The sequence below is a fragment of the Bos indicus genome, chromosome 7 (genome assembly GCF_029378745.1).
Source record: "Bos indicus isolate NIAB-ARS_2022 breed Sahiwal x Tharparkar chromosome 7, NIAB-ARS_B.indTharparkar_mat_pri_1.0, whole genome shotgun sequence".
NCBI lineage: Eukaryota > Metazoa > Chordata > Mammalia > Artiodactyla > Bovidae > Bos > Bos indicus.
Genome location: NC_091766.1, coordinates 3,797,246 through 3,815,043, shown reverse-complemented (window position 1 = coordinate 3,815,043; position 17,798 = coordinate 3,797,246). Strand labels below are relative to the sequence as shown.

Genomic DNA, 17,798 nt, shown 5'->3' with positions numbered 1-17,798 from the left:
GTTATGTTGTCCAAATCCTCTGAAGTTCACCCATCATTTGGTCATATCTCCCTGCTGCTCTGCCCCAGTGTGTCCCCAGATCAACCACATGATCGTTTGGAACAGATTGGACCCCTCTCCCCCTGACTTACCCTGTCCTCCGTGCTCCACCTGAGGTCAGTCTGCACTCAGCCTCCTCTTCCTGCCACCACCTTGATTTCACGCCCTTCTTTGGGCTCTGGAAAAAGCACCCCACGTCATCTGCTTTTCAGAGCATCAGCTCTTGTCACTTCTCCCAAACACATACTCCTAAGTCTCACTTTGCTCATGCCTGAAACAAGAGTATTACTAGTAATGTTCTTGCTGTTATGTTAGTAACAGTATACATAGTGTTTCCTAGTACAGAGAGTATTAATGATAACCTCAGGGTTAAGACTCTGACTTACACCTCTCTAAACCTCTCCTCTCCCAAATGAACCAGCCTGTGTGGGGTGCTGGTCCCCAGAGTCCTGTTTAAAAATATTGGTTCCTGCCATTGCACAATCACCCTTTTGGAGTTATTTATTTATTTATTTATTGGAGTTATTTTAGAATATATTTTCCACCTGAGGTCCTCAGACCAGTTGGAAGGTGACATTTAACTAAAAGCATCTTTTGGTAGAAGCAGTTGACATCTGCACCCCTCCCAGAGCCCTGTGTTAGCATTCTGCCTAGGACTTGGTGTAGCCCCCATGCTGGGATTTGTCTGTGCTGGGTGCTTGGGAAGCCTCTAGTGTAGCTGGAGCTTGTCCCTCTTGGGCCCAAGGACTACTTGGGCTGCGTCCTGCTGACCAGCCAGGTTTTGCCTGGAGAGAGTGAGAAGGGGGACGGAAGCCCCCTGGGTCCTGGCCCTGCTCCCCAGGTGGCAGCCTGTGCCCCGGGCAGCCTTGCGCCCTGGTGGTGCCTCTTTTCGGCTGGCTGGCTGCTCTTGGGCTCTGCCGTGCAGGCAGCAGCCGGCTCGGATCCTGCCTCAGTTAGAGGGGCTGCTCTCTGCGGGCCAGCGGGTCTCCTCCAGCCTGTGGTGGAACTTAGGCGCTGTCACCTGTCACTGCTACTCTGCTATCCATCCCTTCGTCCTCTTCCCCTCACTCTCCAGGAGTTTTGAAGCAGATCCTAATTTGCCGGCTGGGGCGATATATCCTCTTCAGCTGCTCTTCAGAAAGCACCCTAGTGCTCTTCTTCGCTGCGTCTTGCAGAAATTATCCGTCCTGCTTCATTCCTAGGTCACACTTCGTTCCTCAAGGCTGGTTTCTTCCTCACAACCTCCCCCCACCCCCCCACCGTGCCTGCAGGGCGGTGGCCGCCAGCCCTGATGTGCTGGATTGGGTCACAGGTCCTTCCTGCTGAGAGGAGGGTGGGGCCCCTCCTTACTCGCACCTGCCCTCCCCAGGAGCAGTTGCCTGGCGGGATGGAGATTGGCTGACGGCAGGCCCCATGTGGGCACTAAGGCAACCGCCTTCGTAGTGGTGGAGGAGGCTCCACCCAAGGAGGGGGAGGTCAGAGCCTGAGACTTCATCCCCCTCCACCCCAGTGCTGTCCCCGCCCCCTCCAGCTGTGCATGTCCTTCGTGTCATGGGGGAAGGGTGCAGCAGCCGGGGCCCCCAACCCCAGCAGCCTGCCAGAGGCCCAGGGAGTGTCTGGGGTTGGCAGAGTTCCAGCCCCTCGGCTTCCAAGTGAGCTGCCCTGACGCTGCACACTGAGCACAAGCAGACGGGTCTCCCAGGTCCTCGGCTGGGGACCCTGACCAGACTGAGTCTGGAGAGAGCAGCCCCTTGGGACCACTTGTCCCACACCCGTGACGGTGAAATGAGGTCACTGGGGCACTGCCTCGCTGGTCTGATGGCCTCATGCAGAGCGACCTCCTTGTCCTCACTCCCCAGCTCTCCCCAGCCCCAACCTTGTTCTTCATATTGACAGTTGGGAGGAAGGGCTTCAGGCTGAAACTGGGGTTCAGATGAGCTTTATGGATTGGAGCCTGGGGCTTACCACTCTGGAGGCTGTCCTGGCGGGGGGGCCCTCTGGGCTGGCCAGACCGAGAGCCTCTTCCCTAAGGGACAGAATTTTCTCTGACAGCACTGGGGGACCTCCTTGCCTGAGATCCTGGACGCGCCACATCTTTACGCCCAGTAGGCTCCTCTCTGGTCCTGGAAGCACAGGTACCCACTACTCAAAGTGACCACTGAAATCTCTGCTCTCATCCAATTCCCCAAATGTTGGAGCAGCTCCTGTTGTTTAGGCAGTGCCCCAAAGGAAAGTGACCAGTCCCTCCCACGATGAAGGAGAGGAAGGGAGGGTGACTTCCATTCAGGGCATTGACTTGTCTGTAGCTCACAGGGAAACAGGACAGACTCAGCAGTCTGACAGTTTGTGCGATCTAGGGGGCTGAGGTGGGGTGGCAGGTGCAGGCTGGGGTGCCAGGAGGGTTCGGGGGCAGATCGAGGCCAAGCTGATAGCCTGTGCCCTTGAGCTTCAGAGTTCTCAAGCTCTGCCTGGAATGGGGAGCACCCTGGGGGGTCACATGGTTGTCGGTAAACCTTGATTCCACCCTTTTGGACTGCCTGTGGGAGCAGATGTCTGAGTGCCCAGGCTCGGCCACGCTGGCCTAACACGTGTCAGACGGGCGCTCTGCCTCCTGCGCCAGGAGCATGGAGCAGCTGTCACTTCCCTTCCTTTCCGTTTGAGTCCAAGGCAGTGCCTTGCGCTGTTGCTCCTTTGTGAAGTCGGCTCCTTTAAAGAGGTGGCAGATGAGTTGCCTCAGGAGTGTGTCCCACATACAGCGATGTGGCTCCTTCCCTGCCCTGTACCACCCCCCAGATTCCAGAAGTTGGGCTCTGAACTGATCCTGCCTGGCCCTACCCAGGACAGGCCTCCCAGGGGTTTTGCTGGGGAGAAACCCAGGTTCTGGGTGCCCTGCCTGCGTGGACACAGCCAGGAGGTCTTCAGTGTGGGCACACTGCGGGGGTGGTTGGGGTTCCCCAAGGGGCTACGTGTTGGTAGGTGTGGGCGTTGACTGTCCTGTGAACTGGTACTCCGGGAGTGGAGGGGCCTGGCAGCTAGATTCTTTTTTGTCCTGTGATGAACTCTCGCGTGGCTTCTTAGATCCTGACCATTGGAACTCTGGTTTCCAGTGTCCTGCCCTGTTGGAACATCAAGGCTGGTCTCTGAGCAGCCCCTTTAAGAGCAAGTACCTGTCCCAGACTGGGTTGTGGAATGCCAGCAGTCTCCCTGCAAACATCACTGCGGTCTTCCTTCACTGTCTCTGTGAGGGTTAACAACACTTCAGCTTGTTGTCTGGAACCGGTTCAGACTGGTTTTCTGGAAAGTGCTTTGTCTCTCAGACTGAATCCTGGGAAGGGTCATGTGGAGCCCAGTGATGTCATGGGATCAAAACCTGACTCAGCGTTTTTTTTTTTTTTTTCCCCTTCTTCTTTTCTTTCTTCTTTCAATCAAGATATGTGTGTGCTGCAGGTACAGGGTGCTGGCGGGGTGCTGGGCCAGGCTTCACCCCATTCAGAGTTCACTTTGTTGGCAGTCAAAGGGTTAAATGTGATCGGGTTGCGGGGGGTGGGGGGTGAGGTGAGCAGGCAGTGAGGGCTGCCCCTGGCTGAAGGGGGAGAAGGGTCAGCCCTCACCAGGGCAGGGCAGGGCTGGGCTTGGGCTGTGGCCCTGCTCCTGGGCCAGCATGTGCCCCTTCTTGGGTTCCAGATCGCTCACGTCCAGTGCGCTTGATCCCGCCGGAGAGGGTCAGACCTAGAACAGTTTCCTCTATTTGCTCTTGAGTCTGGAATGCAGAGATTACCCCTTCTTTCTGACAAGCAGCCACCTTCCCTTGTTCCTGTCCCGGTCCCTGTAGGCTTCTGGTCCCGGACAGGGCAGTACATAGCTTGGCTTCCCAGATGCTCTGTTGCTCCTGCTCAAGGCCGTGAAGAAATGTTCTGGGCACGCTTTGTGGGCCCTTCATTTGTTGTGCCCACTTCTGCCATTGTCATGTGGTAAGGCAAACACTCCAAGCTGACATTGGGAAAAGTTTGAGAAGATAGCTACTTGGTCGTGCCAAGTTTAAATGTCGTGTTTTCCCCTTCCCCTAAAGTTCAGAATGACTGAAGAAGCATGCCGAACACGGAGTCAGAAGCGAGCGCTTGAGCGGGACCCAGTGGAGGACGATGTGGAGAGCAAGAAGATAAAAATGGAGAGAGGAGTGTTGGCCTCGGATTTAAACGCTGACGGAGACACGCGAGTGACGCCTGAGTCGGGAGCAGGCCCTGCCCAAGGGCTGCTGAGGGGGACAGAGGCGACGGCCATGGGCAGAGGCGAAGGGCAGGTGGGCGACGGGCCTGTGGACATGCGAACCACGCACAGGTGAGCAAGAGGGGCCGGGCACCGGGGACGGCCGGGGTGAGCAGGTGGAGGCGAAGCTGCCCGTCGGGCCTGCGGGAGGCAGCTTTTGGTGGGTGGTCGTGGAGACGGCTGTGGGCTACAGCTCTGACACCTGCCCACTGTCCTGGCCAAGGGACCTTCGTCCTGGGGCCCAGGCATCTGTAGTGTGGGGTGGGTGTCACAGGATGGAGCGGTAGCCTCCGTCAGCTCCCCTGCTGGGCAGCAGGTCTTAACTGAACGTGTACCTGTGTCCAGTTCTGTGCTTCTGGTTTATAGGGAAACTTGAGCTTTTCATTTGGTCCTGCCTCCCTGCTTTTCACGTCTAGGGCACCGGGGGCCAGAGATGCTGCCGCCCCCTGCCTGGGTCACCGGGCTGTGGGCAGTCTGGAGCCACCACTCCTCCTAGGCGGGGGATGTGGGAAGGGAAGCCCCTCTCTTCCCAAGTTTGGTACCGTGTGCTTCACTGGTTTCCCCTTAATTAGTACTGACGGCTTCAAGAGTAACTTCCCCAATCCTCAACTTTAAAGAAATAAGACTCAGCTCACCTACCGCCCCATTTCTTCTCTCCCTATGAAAAGAATTGCAGCGCCCCATCCCTCCCCCTCCCTTCCTGGGTCCTCCCTTGAGCTCAGGTGAGCTCTGCTCTCTGCGGTGTTCACCCCTCTGTCCCGTGAGCCCCCCGCTGGTGGGCATGTGCGTGCACTGGTGGGCATGTGCGTGCACTGGTGGGCGTGTGCGTGCGGCTACAGCCTCTGGGCAGCCCCTCAGCCGCCTGAGTGCATCTCCTGTCCTCCCCAGCACATCCTCTGCTCTCTCCCTCCCGGCTCTGTTCGCCTGGGGTCGGGGAGGGGGCAGTAGGTGGGAGGTGCAGCTCTGGAGAGCCTGGGTGCTCTTCTCTTTCTTGTGCTGACTGATCCCACAGAGGGACCCCAGCCTGCAGGCTTTGTGTTAAACTCACTGGGGGTCCAGACGGTTGGTGTTCTAAGGACTTCAGAGATGGTCTGACTCGATATTTCTCAGCTTTAAAAATTTTACCTCCTCGAGATAAATGGAGAACTTAACTCCCTCCTGCTGGGGAAGCCCGTTAGTTGGGATGGTATGCTTTGTGTTCTTGCTACCCAGAAAGGCCTTTTCTGTCTGACTCTGCCTTCTGCCCTCCCTGTTTTGAAACCAGAGGCCTCTCTTAAAGTTCTGGAAATTAAATTGTGAGTTTGGGTCTGCTTTCCTTTCAACAGTGTCACATGTGGGTGAAGAGGGGGAATAGCCCGCATTTATGGAGGTTTGCTGGGTCCCTCTTATGTTCTAGGCGGCAGTGGTTTAGTCATTAAGTTGTGACTGGACTATTGGAACCCCATGGACCTAACCCACCAGGCTCCTCTGTCCAAGGCATTTCCCAGGCAAGAGTAGTGAAGTGATTGCCGTTGCCTTCTCCAGGGGATCTTTCTGACTCAGGGATCAAACCTGCATCTCTTGCATTGCAGACAGTCTCCTGCATTGTAGGCGGATTCTTTACCACTGAGCTGCTAGGGAAGCTCTGTTTCTAGTTGTCTGGTCTGCATTTTTTCCCTGTAATCACCATGCTCCCCTGTAGGGCAGGCCAGGGAATTGTGAGGGCATTGTGAGGTTACGTGAAGGAGCATAGAAGAATGTGGAGAGCAAGCGGCAGACTAGCCCAGGCACACAGAGCAGGGGTCCTCCTTCGGGACGAGACACATCCTGGTGTCTCCAGACGTGAGGCAGTGTGAGGTGTGGAGAGTCTGGTGTTGGCAGAGTGGGGGTCAGCTCACACTCCCTGGCTGACCTTGGGTGGATGACCTTAGTCTGTGGTTCTTCATTTGTAGAATGGGTGATAATGTCTGCTTTGCATCTCTAGGTAACAGATGTGTACGCAGAAATTGACCATGGTGCATGGCATGAGAAGTGTTGGTGACAAGTACTCTTCAGTTTTAAACTTAAAATAAGATGTCGCATAGAGAGCTTAGTGTCTCCTTGAGTGCCCACACAGAATGTTCTGTCTGGTTTGTTGGGAGAGTTTTGACAGACTAATAGGATCAAGTCTAGCCCAGAACCATTCTAGAACTAATCATTTTTGGGGTGGGTGGCCATGGTTTCTGTGTTAGAAGCTGGTAGTCTTTGGATCCTCCTTGAGAGCATCTGGCTCATCCCTTGGGAACCTCCATACAGAGAATTTCATTTGATGGAGGTGTAGCATACGTGATAAAAAGTAGACATGTGCCACTTGGTATGTCACAAACCGATCTCTTTCTTGTAGCTCGAATCAAGAAATGTAATGTTATTTACCCCCTCATACCCTCTTGTTGTCATTACCCTCTGAGTAACCACTCTCTTGACTTCGAACAGCAGAGGTTAGATTTTCCACTTTAAATAATTGGAGTTATGTAGTCTCTAGCCTTTGCTTACTTTCATTCAGCATAGTGTTTGTGAAGTTTACTTATGTTGCTGCCTTTAATGTTTTACTTATTTTTGAGTCTTAGTTGCGCATGTGGCTCTTTCATTGTGGTGTGTGGGCTTAGTTCCCCTGCGGCCTGTGGGATCTTAGTTCCCCGCAGGGGCTGAACCCACGTCCTCTGCACTGGAAGGCAGATTCTTAACCAGGGGACCACCGCGGAAGTCCCCGGGTTACTTGTGTTACTGAATGTTGGGATAATCTTTTTTTCAGTGCCATGTAGTATTTTTCTAGAATTTCTGTTTGGCTCTTTTCATTTTATTAATGAATTCTTATTGTAGTATAATTGTTTTACAGTGTTCAGTTAGCTTCTACTGCTTAGTGAGATGAGCCAGCCATACATTCACATACATCCCTTCCCTTTCGGGCTTCCGTCCTATTTAGGACACCACAGTGCATTAAGTAGAGTTCCCTGTGCTGTGTCGTGTGTTCCGATCAGTTGTCTATTTTATATAGCATATCAGTAGTGTATATGTCTTAATCCCAGTCTCCCAGTTCATCCAGTACACCCCTTTCCCCTTGGTCTGGCTCTTTTTAAAACCTGCTTCTTTCTTCCATGCTGTTCTATTCTTATGATCCAGTTTAGGCATATTGAAGACTAGAGGGAGTTTCTGGTGGCTTCTAGCAGAGAGAATTTCCTTTTTCTTTAAGGAAGTGGCTGGTGAATTTAAATCAAGATACAACTTAAAAAACAAACTGCTCTGGGGGATTTCGAGCATGTGGAGATTGGTGAAGAGGCAGCAGGATGAGTTTCCTCTGTCTCTTCGGTTCCTCTTTTCATCTCTGGCATTTTTTTCTGACATAGTCTTCCAGTGTGTATGTTTTATTTTCAAAATGAGTCAAGACTGGAAGGCAGCTTCCAGCAGTGATTGAGTAAAGAGAGATTGTCAAATCCTTTCCCCCCCCAAAAACAGCTCTAAAGCAGGACAGAATTGACGGCCCAGCCCTCCCTCCTTCCCTGAATCAACTATTTCAGCATCCTGGAAATGGACCAGAAGCATGCAACAATCTGAGAAGGGTTTATGCTTAAGAAACTGCTGAAATTTGGGGTTAAAATGGTGAAAATCTGTGCCACTTAACCTGATGCTGCTCTCATGGCCTCTGCCCAGCTCTGTTTGTAGGGAGGTTCTGCCTAGCCACCGCAGGCTGTAACGGTGAGAAGGAACTCACTCAGTTTAGAGTGGCGGGCAACAGCCTTGGTGGCTGAAGTGACAGTTTTGAAGATGAACACTTGGGGAGGGACAATAGCCCTGTTAGCCCACATTTGCAGGCATATTTGGGGCAAGAGAGAAAACCTGCTTGAAGGAAGAATCCCTAGAAATGTATTTGAGGAGAAGCTTATCCAGGAAGCTCAACAAATCTCAGGTAGCATATATGCAGAGAGATCTGTGCCTGGCACATCATAGTCCAACTGTCACAAGCCACAGAAAAAGAGAAAAATCAAAAGTAGCAAGAGAAGAGCAACTCATGACATAAAAGGGAAGCATTAATATAATTAACAGCTGACTTCTCACCTGAGACATTCAAATGGAAACCAAAACGGAACTGAATGCATTCAAAGCACTAAAAGAAGAAAACTATCCACCCAGAATTCTTAGTGCATCAAAACTGTCCCTCAGAAGCGAAAGCAGAAAGACATTTTCAGATAAACAGAGACTAAGAGGATTTGTTGCTGGCAGATCTGCTGGTTCTTCAAGCTGAGAGGAAATGACATGGTGGTAACTTACGTTCACAGGAAGAAGTAAAGAGCTCTGGAAAAGGTAAATGTGGGCTACTGTAAAACATTTTCCCTCATTTCTTCTTAGTTAAAAGACATAACATCATCTAAAGCATTAACTATAACACTGGGTAGAATTGACAAAAATGACCATAGCTCTTTGGCAGTTGATCAAAAGTACATAACAATCTGTTGTATTTATAACATATAGAGATATATAATATATGGGACAACAGTAGTACAGAAGGAATGAAATGGAGCTGTGTGGGAATAAAGGTTTTCCATTTTACCAGGATCAGGTTAGTGTTAATCTGAAGCAGATTGTGGTCTTAGTAAAATGCTGATTGTAATCCCTAGAGCAAAGATCCCCTGGAGAAGGAAATGGCAGCCCACTCCAGTATTCTTGCCTGGAGAATCCCATGAACAGAAAAGCCTGGCGGCCTACAATCTATGGGGTCGCAAGAGTCAGACATGACTGAGCGACTAAGCACAGCACACAGAGCAACTATTAAGAAAATCACTTTAAAATATTGTTTAAAAAATCTGAAGAATTTAGTGGTACATTAAATATTTGACACAAAAGAAAGCAGTCAGTGAGGAACAGAAGAACAAAAAAGAAGGAAGACATGTAGAAAACCAATAGCAAAGTGATAAATGTGTAAATCCACCCAGATCAAAAATATAGTAAATGTGAATGGTTTAAATACTTCTATCAAAAGGCAGAGATTGTCAGACCAGATAAAAAGGCAAGATAAAGCTTAATTATATATTGTCTATAAGAGACACTCCTTAGATCCTTACATAAAAGGATAAGGAAGAGACACCATAAATAACCATAAGAAAACTAGAATGACTGTATTAATTTCAGATAAAATTAACTTTGGCTTCCCAGGTGGCACAGTGGTAAAGAATCCAGCTGCCAATGCAGGAGATTTGTTAAGAGATGCCAGTTTGATACTTGGGTCAGGAAGATCCCCTGGAGGAGGAAATGGCAACTCAGTATTCTTGCCTGGAAAATTCCGTGGACAGAGGAGCCTAAAGGGCTACAATCCATGGGGTCACAAAGAGTTGGGATGTGCCTGAGCGTGTGTGCATACACGCACACACAATCGAGTTTAAGACAAAAAATATTCCTAAAGCCAAAGAGGGATTTTTTTGTTTTTGTTTTTTTTTTTGTTTTTTAATGTGGACCATTTTTAAGTTTTTGTTGGATTTGTTACAACACTGCTTCTGTTTTATGTTTTGGTTTTTGGCCACAAGGTTCCCCGACCAGAAATCGAACCCACACCTCTCTCAACCAGAGAACCACCAAGGAAGTCGCAAAGAGGGTCATTTTTTTTTTTAATGGCACAGCAGGAAGTTGTAACAGTCACAAATGTACATGTACTGAACGATAGAGTCCCAGAATAGCTGAAGCATAAACTGACAGTCTTGCTAATAGAAATAGATAATTCATAAATTGTAGTCAGAGACTTCATACTTCTCTTTAAGTAATTGGTAGAGCAACTAAGCTGAAAATTGGCAAGATTCTGGAAGACTTGAAGAGCACTGATTCTGTTTGGCAAAAGGGTGTCTATAGAATACTGGGAAATAATAACATCTCATATGCACGTGGCACAGGGTGGATCGTAGGCTAGGCATGAAACAAGTCTCAAGGGTGGCTGTATTAAAAAAGACAATAACAGGTGTTGGTGGGGATATGGAGAGGTTGAAACCCTTATACGTGGCTGGTGGGAATGTAAAATGACATGAGCAGTTTGGGAGTTTCTTAAAAAGTTAGATGTGACCAAGTTAGCACATGACCCAACGATCTGTCCAAGGAACGTACCTGAGAAAGTACATCTGCACAAAGACAAGTGCACGGGCATCGTAACAGCAGCGTTTTGGGGTAAGGGACGCTTTCTAAGCTTTGATTGTAGGGATGGTTGCACAACTCTAAATTTACTTAAAAATCATTGAATTATACTTTTATAGTGAATGAATTTTGCGGTATGTAAATTATGTCTCAGTGTGGAAGAGTTGACTCATTGGAAAAGACTCTGATGCTGGGAGGGATTGGGGGCAGGAGGAGAAGGGGACGACAGAGGATGAGATGGCTGGATGGCATCACCGACTCGATGGACGTGAGTCTGGGTGAACTCCAGGAGTTGGTGATGGACAGGGAGGCCTGGCATGCTGCAATTCATGGGGTCGCAAAGAGTCGGACACGACTGAGCGACTGAACTGAACTGATGGGTGTTTAAAATTTAAAAATGGGGTTAAAATAGTTCAGTTTCCTTTATGGCCTCCATAAATGTGCTCATGGAAAAACAGAATCCCACAGAGGTGGAAGTCGAGCCTGTTGGTCTTGTGAGACCAGCCCAAAGGTCAGAACCTGTGCTGCCCTCCCCCCACCCCAAGTCCAGACTGTTGGATGTGGCTGGAGCTGGGACAGACAGAGGAAGCTGTTTGGGGGTTCTCTCTCTTTTTTCCTCTCTAAGATAAATAGACTCCGTTCCTACACTTTGCTATAGAGGAGACTCTGTCACAAATTGATCTTCAGAAGTAATCTAGGCCCACACAGGTGAGAATAGCTTTGTTTTTCCTCTCTTGGGTGGAGGTACATTTAACTCAGTAAAATAATAAGCCTCTTTGCCAGGCCTTCTCCACCTGAAAGGCTAGGACGGGGTCCCTCGGCTCCCCTGAGTGTGTGAGGTGGGAGCCGCATGCTTACACCCCCACGTTTCACTGAAAACGTCTGTGTGTGCCTTTTTCTGAGTTGCCAGCTCGCCCTCGATTCTCTGGCAGGTCCTGTGCTGGTCCTTGGGGGCAGAAGTGATGGGACAGGGTTTTCTAGGGTACCATAGTGTGGTCATGCATTGGAGGATGAAGTGGCAACCCACTCCAGTGTTCTTGCCTGGAGAATCCCAGGGACGGCAGAGCCTGGTGGGCTGCCATCTATGGGGTCACACAGAGTCGGACACGACTGAAGCGACTTAGCAGCACAGTATGGTCAGAGAACCTGCAGAGGTGTTGGGAGCCTTGATTTTAGGAGTGTGGCTCGCAAGGGCTGAAAGTCACTGGGCACCTGAGCAGACCATCTCTATTTCCTTATTTTACCTTGGGGGGAAACAAAGCTAGGGTTCCTCGGTCTCGGGCACAGCAGGGGCAGACTTGGAGCCCCATTTCTACCTCTCTCCAACCAGCCCTGTGGGCCCTGAGTGGATATGTGGGGTGGGTGCCATGGTGGCTGCCTTTGCTGGCTTCCACTGGGTACGTGGTCTTCAGGCAGCTGCTTCACCTGTTCTTCCTTCCCCATTTTGCATCGTGTGTCTCTCTTGCTCTGGGACAGAGCTTTACTTGGACCAGTGGTGTGCCCTGTGGCGTGGATGCGAGGCACTCGGATGTGTGTTCTTATCCCCACCAAGGTGCCCGCAAAGCAGGCCACCTTTGAAGCGGGTATCCTTGATGACAGAATCACTGCCCCGTCCTTCTTTGAGACTCTGATAGTGGTGGGCGACACTCTGTATAGAAGCCAGGGTTCTCAGATCATTTGCCGGTAAGACAGGACTTAGCCACCCATAGTGGTGAGTGGTTTGTGGGAGCATGCCATCCACACCCAGGTTCATGCTCGAGTCCTCTTCCAAAGTGAATATGAATCTGAGGGTAGCATGATAGTGCTTGTGCCTGTCGTCTGTAGCGTGGGCTTGTGTGGATGGCCTTGTTCTGTTCTGAGCAGGAAGTGAGTCCACGGGACCAGGTGTGTGTGTCCCTGACTGTTCATGGGTTGTGGAGCCCTTGTTTGTTCGCACCTGCTTTACCAGCAGTCTTTAGGAGAGGGTGTACACAGTAGACACTGGGGTTGGCATTGCTCGGCCAGGAGCGCTGCTGGTACCGGCTGCGGATGCCTCTCCTGCCGCGGTTTTCACGTGTGTATCCACCTGTGTAGTCCGAAGGCTTACCAGGGTACAGACCCTTCGCACCCCAGATGGTTCACTGGAGACTTCCGCACATACACTGCCCTTCCTGACGGGATGTATTCTCCCACTTACCATCAGTCTTGCTTCTTCTCAAGCCTCCTAGAAATAGTGTGTCCTTGGAGGGTCTACCGTCTCTGACTCCGTGTGATTGGGATTCATCCCTGTGGTGTGTATCAGCATCTCACTGAGCAACTCCTGTGTGGATATGCGTAGTCGCCCACTCACCTGTCCACGGATACCAGGCAGTCTCCAGGTTGGGGCTGCTGGGAGCATTCCTGTGGAAATCTTCACGTGAACGTGGATCATCTTGTTAAATAGGGATCAGATTGCTGGGGTCACAGGGTAGGTCAGTATTGAGTTGTTTTAAAAGAAGTTGCTGCTATACCTTTCCTCTAAAACGTCTGAGTGGTTTTACTTTTGTATGGAGATTTGGCTACTTGATCCTCACTGAGTGTCACGTCTTCACAGTTTTAGCCATGAGGTCTCCAGAGAGGTCTGAGCCCACGTCCTGGTCTGCGTGTGTGACCACCAGCCCTCTCCTTTCCGTGACAGGGTTGAGGCCAGTGCAGTTGCCACGCCAGCTTCTGTGCGGGGTGGTGGGGGTCCTCCATGGCCGTGTGCAGCCCCGAGCCCCCTCCTGCCCCGTCCTCCCCACTGTGCCCCACTGCAGCTGTGCCTGACCCTCCGGCCAGCTGTCTGCTGGAATGCGCGTCCTTGAGTGATTTGGGGGAATGTGACACGGCTGTGGGCCTGTGAGGGCTCTGCAAAGGGCTCTGGTTCTCACAGCCCAAGTAGGTGTGGTGGCCCTCACCTCGGCTCTCCACAGTTGCCAGCGGTTGACCCCCGTCTCTCCCGTACCGTGTATGAGAGCTCTGGGAGTCCTGTAGCCTGGACCTGTTCTTTGTGGCCCTCATGTCCCTTAGGTGGGGGCTCTGATACTCCGTGGAGCCCAGCCCCTCCCCAGCCACCTGTTGTGGGCTGGCCTTTCATTTGCTAATTCTCTGTCTGCCGCTGGGCGACTTCCAGGAGAGGCCAGGCAGGCTGCAGAGCAGCTCTGTCAGCTTCAACTGAAGTCCATAGCTTGCTTGCATTTCAGCATGTGGAACCGAGGGGTGTGTGCCTTCAGAAATCAGTTCCTCATTCTGTACTCCTGGCCTCAGCTGCCGCCTCCCTGAACCTCTGTGACTTCTCTCCATCTCCTCCTCGTCCTCTGCTTCTCCCCTTCCCTCGGGGCTGCTCATCCCAGTTCTTCTCTATCCGACCACATCTTATCACAGGTTTGTAATTGAAATTTGAGGGAGTTCACCTGTACTTCTAAAAATCATTATTTTTGGATGGCAGCGTGACGGACTTGAGGTGCCTTGTTTTCTAACTCTCAGAGTGACCTAGGGGCATATTGTGAGCCAGCCTGGTCAGCTAAGGAGCCCCACAGTTTTGCCACTTCCCTGTCGCCTTCACGGCGCCCCCCTCTGGCTGTGGAGGGCATGGCTTCTCACTGGATAGTGCCAGCCTTCTGGGGATATTACTGTGTGACTGCCCCACCAGGAACCAGAGGCCCCTGTGTACATCATCTAGGTAAGCAGCTGGGAATTACCAGGTGGTGCTTGTGTTAAAAGAACCTGCTTGCTGATGCAGGAAATGCTGGCTTGATCTCTGAATCAGGAAGATTCCCCTGGAGGAGGGCATGGCAACCCACTCCAGTATTCTTGCCTGGAGAAACCCATGGACATAGAAGCCTGGTGGGCTGCAGTCCATAGGGTTACAAACAGTCAGACGTGACTGATGCGACTTTGCACGCACAAGGAACTTTTGGCCTCACACACATGTGAGTTAAGCAGATTGGCCGATTAAGCAGATCACTTCCTTACTTTGAAATGACTCAGTCTCATTCTGCAGCCACAGCTTCTGATGTCCGCGCATGGTGTGTGTTCCTGCTGGAGCTGTGTCCTCACAGCAGTGGGTCGTTGACGCATTCTACCTATGGGGGTTCATGAGGGAGGGTCTCCGACCAGCCCTCCGCTGTGGAGGCTCTGCTTTTGTATGCGTTGCTTTTTATCTTGCAGCTGGTATCTCTGACCTGATGAAAACAGGTGTACCAGAACCTTAACCAGCCCTGGGGGTAGGGATGGCGTATGTGCCAGCCCGAGGGATCCCATCTTGACCCTTCAGCCACCTAACCCAGTGAAGAAGTGGGCTGAAGGGAGCTCTGTGTCTGACCCCGGGCCAGCGGGGGTGACACACCAGGAGAGGGACATTTCCCCAGCAGAGTGTGCCCTGAGGGAAGGCAGAGCTGGCCTGATTGCCAAGAGATTTCTGGGTTTTTTTTTCCCTTAAGATGAGCATTTGAATTGTAATTTGTGAGCCTGAAAGGGAGTGGGAATGGCAGGTGGTTTAAAAAAAAAAAAAAAGAATGTGGGTCTGACAGCTCAGTTTCACTCACACTCCGGGGTAGCCCAGGACAGGCCTCTCCACCCTCGGAGTCCACCCTCTGCTCTGAAGTGAGGTTGGTCATACTCAAACCGCAGAAGTTCCAGCATCATTCAGTCAGGTTTGTCCCAGTGCTGGTGGGAAGGAGCCTTGGGACTCACGGGTGTCCAAGAGTGAGGGAGGGGGAACTGAGTTCTCTTGTAACTCTGTGGGCCCACCTGAGGGAGGGGAGTGCAGAGGAGGCAGGGAGTGTCTGATGGGTGGAGAAATGGGAGACATACCAGACGTTGCTACGTGTCCCATCCCTTAGGTCCCAAGCTGTCAGAGAGCTTATTTTTAGAGCTTAAATCTTGAAAATAGTTGTGATGTAATCACACGGAAAAGCTTTGGGTCTTAGGGGTCTGAGACCTGGTGACATACAGAGTTTCTTGAGGCAGGCCCTTGACCGCTTTCAAAAGCAGCTTCAGCACGGTAGTGCTCTAAGGAGACCAGCCAGTCCAGGCACGCTGTGTGCCCTTCCTTCAGGAGGACTTGGGTACCCGTCCGTGGGCAGTATGGGCAAGAGCAGTCTGGGGGCAGGCTCTGGGATCTCACGGCCCAGAAGTAGGGGTGCTCAGGTGTCCAGGTCCCTGGAGCCCACTGGGTTTGCCTGGAGTCAGGGCCAGAGAAGGCCCATCGTGGTGGGAGTAGGGTCGGGTTGTTGGGGTGGAAGTGCAGGCCATGGACCACCCTCTGGAGCAGGGAGAGTTGGCGCTCTGGGTGTGGATGAAGCCCAGAAGCATGCCGGATGCCTGCTGTGAGAGCAGAGGTGCTGGAGGAGGGAGGTGCCTTTGCCTGGAGGACAGTGTAAGCAGGGAGTGCGGCGTGAGATGCAGGGCAGTTTCCCGGCGTGGGAACTGGGGTCCCCAACCTGCCTCCACAGGACGCCAGTGCTTCGCCTGCCCCTCCGCAGATGCGGGGCTTCCCAGCCGCCCCGGGCAGTGGCAGGTTCTCTGTGAACTGGCAAACTGTGGGGCTGGTACAGTTGTTGCTTTTCAAGGCCTCAAGAACAAGATTACCTGTTCTTATAAGACAAGCATCCTGGTCTTATAACCGAATAGGTTTTACAGAGAAATTACAGTGTTACATGTGAGGTGAGTCCTATTAAATTTTTAGCACACCTTGCTTTTCAAAACACAGCTTTGGCAACAAGAAAGAAACACATGGGTTGTGGCATGTCAGGAGGACTCCATTTGGGGGGACTCTGCTCAGACTGGCTGGCATCTTCCTTCGATGGGGACAGAAAACCCTTTGCTGGAAGCGCTGACCTGGCCCCTTTTCCATCTCTGGACCCCAGAGAAGCTTAGTTGTGTGGAAAATATGTTGACATTTACTGTGTTAGAAAAATTTGAAAATACTTGTTTATTTTTAAATAATAATAATGAACAATAATGAACCAATTCCATGTTAGCATAAAGAACATTTTTCATTTAAAAAAAAGCTATTTTGCAGCTCTCTCTAATAAGCAGACAGCTGGATTCTCCTATCTGCTTCTCCGTTTAGTCTCTCGTGCTAAGTTGTTAGGGGTGAAGCATGTGAAGGAAGTCCAGCCTCACACAGACAGGCAGGTTGGGGCAGGAGGAGTGTTTGCTTGTCGCTTTGCATAATTGTGTGTTTCTGCTTTTAGCGCAAGACACAGAGTGGCCATTCCCAACAGTTAGTTGCACTGTGGACTCTAAAACCTTGATTAGTTTTTGTACTCGGTTACATTAAAATCTATCAGTCCCTCTTGTACTTTGAACAGAAACAATTTTTAAAAAATTTTAAGATTGCTTTAGACTTAACAGAAAAGTTGTGAAGACCATTCCTACACACCCCTTCCCAGTGGTCCATTGCTAACAGACTGTTGGGGAACATTTGTCCCAAGTAGTCCTCTTGCCTGGAAAACCCCATGGACGGAGGAGCCTGGTGGGCTGCAGTCCATGGGGTCTCTAGGAGTCGGACATGACTGAGCGACTTCACTTTCACTTTTCACTTTCATGCATTGGAGAAGGAAGTGGCAACCCACTCCAGTGTTCTTGCCTGGAGAATCCCAGGGATGGGGGAGCCTGGTGGGCTGCCGTCTATGGGGTCGCACAGAGTCGGACACGACTGAAGCGACTTAGCAGCAGCAGCAGCAGTTACTATTAACCACAGCCTGTGTTGTCTGTTCTGATTTCCTGTTTCCAGTTTTTACCTTTTCTGTCCCACAATCCCACATGACATTTTGTCGTCATGTCTCTTTCGTCTCCTTTGGGCTGAAACAGTTTCTTAGACTTTCTTGGTTTTCATGACCTTGACGGTTGGGAGTCAGGTGTTCTGTAGGGTGGCCCTCAGTTGAGATTCGTCTGCTGTTTTTCTCATGGTTGTGCTGGGTTTTGGAGAGGACCACAGAGGGGAGGTGCCCTTCTCATCACACCCGTGTCCAGGGCACGTCCCATCGGTGTGAGTTGTCACTGTGGTGTTGATCTCCTGGGTGTCTGTCGGGTGTCTTCACCATAAAGTTACTTTCTTCTTCCCTTTCTGTGCTGTGCCCTCTGGAAGGAAGTGACTGTTTACAGCTCATAAAGGGTGAAGCATCAGGGTGTTCTGTTTCTTCTCTCCCTGAATGATCCTTTACTCATATTTGAGTGTGTAGTCATACCACTGAACATTAGAAAATATTAGTTGACTAAGTTACAGAGATCTTTCAAATTCTGATACATTTTATTTTTCAGTATTGCAGAAAATCAGATTAGTTAATTATCTGATCTGTTGGGAAGCTGCTGGGCTCACAAGTTTTCCAAAATTCTACATTTTGCTTGTTGGGAGCTCA

The 17,798-nt window shown here is 50.9% G+C and overlaps 1 protein-coding gene across 6 annotated transcripts in view; it reads left to right on the top strand.

The window, feature by feature from the left end:
• Window positions 1–17,798, top strand: part of GATAD2A (GATA zinc finger domain containing 2A) — a 98,459-nt gene that overhangs the window by 57,543 nt on the left and 23,118 nt on the right. For 5 of the 6 annotated variants that reach the window (XM_070792441.1, XM_070792437.1, XM_019963775.2 and 2 more), the window contains one exon: window positions 4,109–4,377. In XM_070792441.1, the coding sequence (XP_070648542.1) occupies window positions 4,109–4,377 (269 nt within the window). The remainder of the gene's footprint in view (window positions 1–4,108; window positions 4,378–17,798) is intronic. The other variant, XM_070792440.1, reaches the window with a different exon arrangement.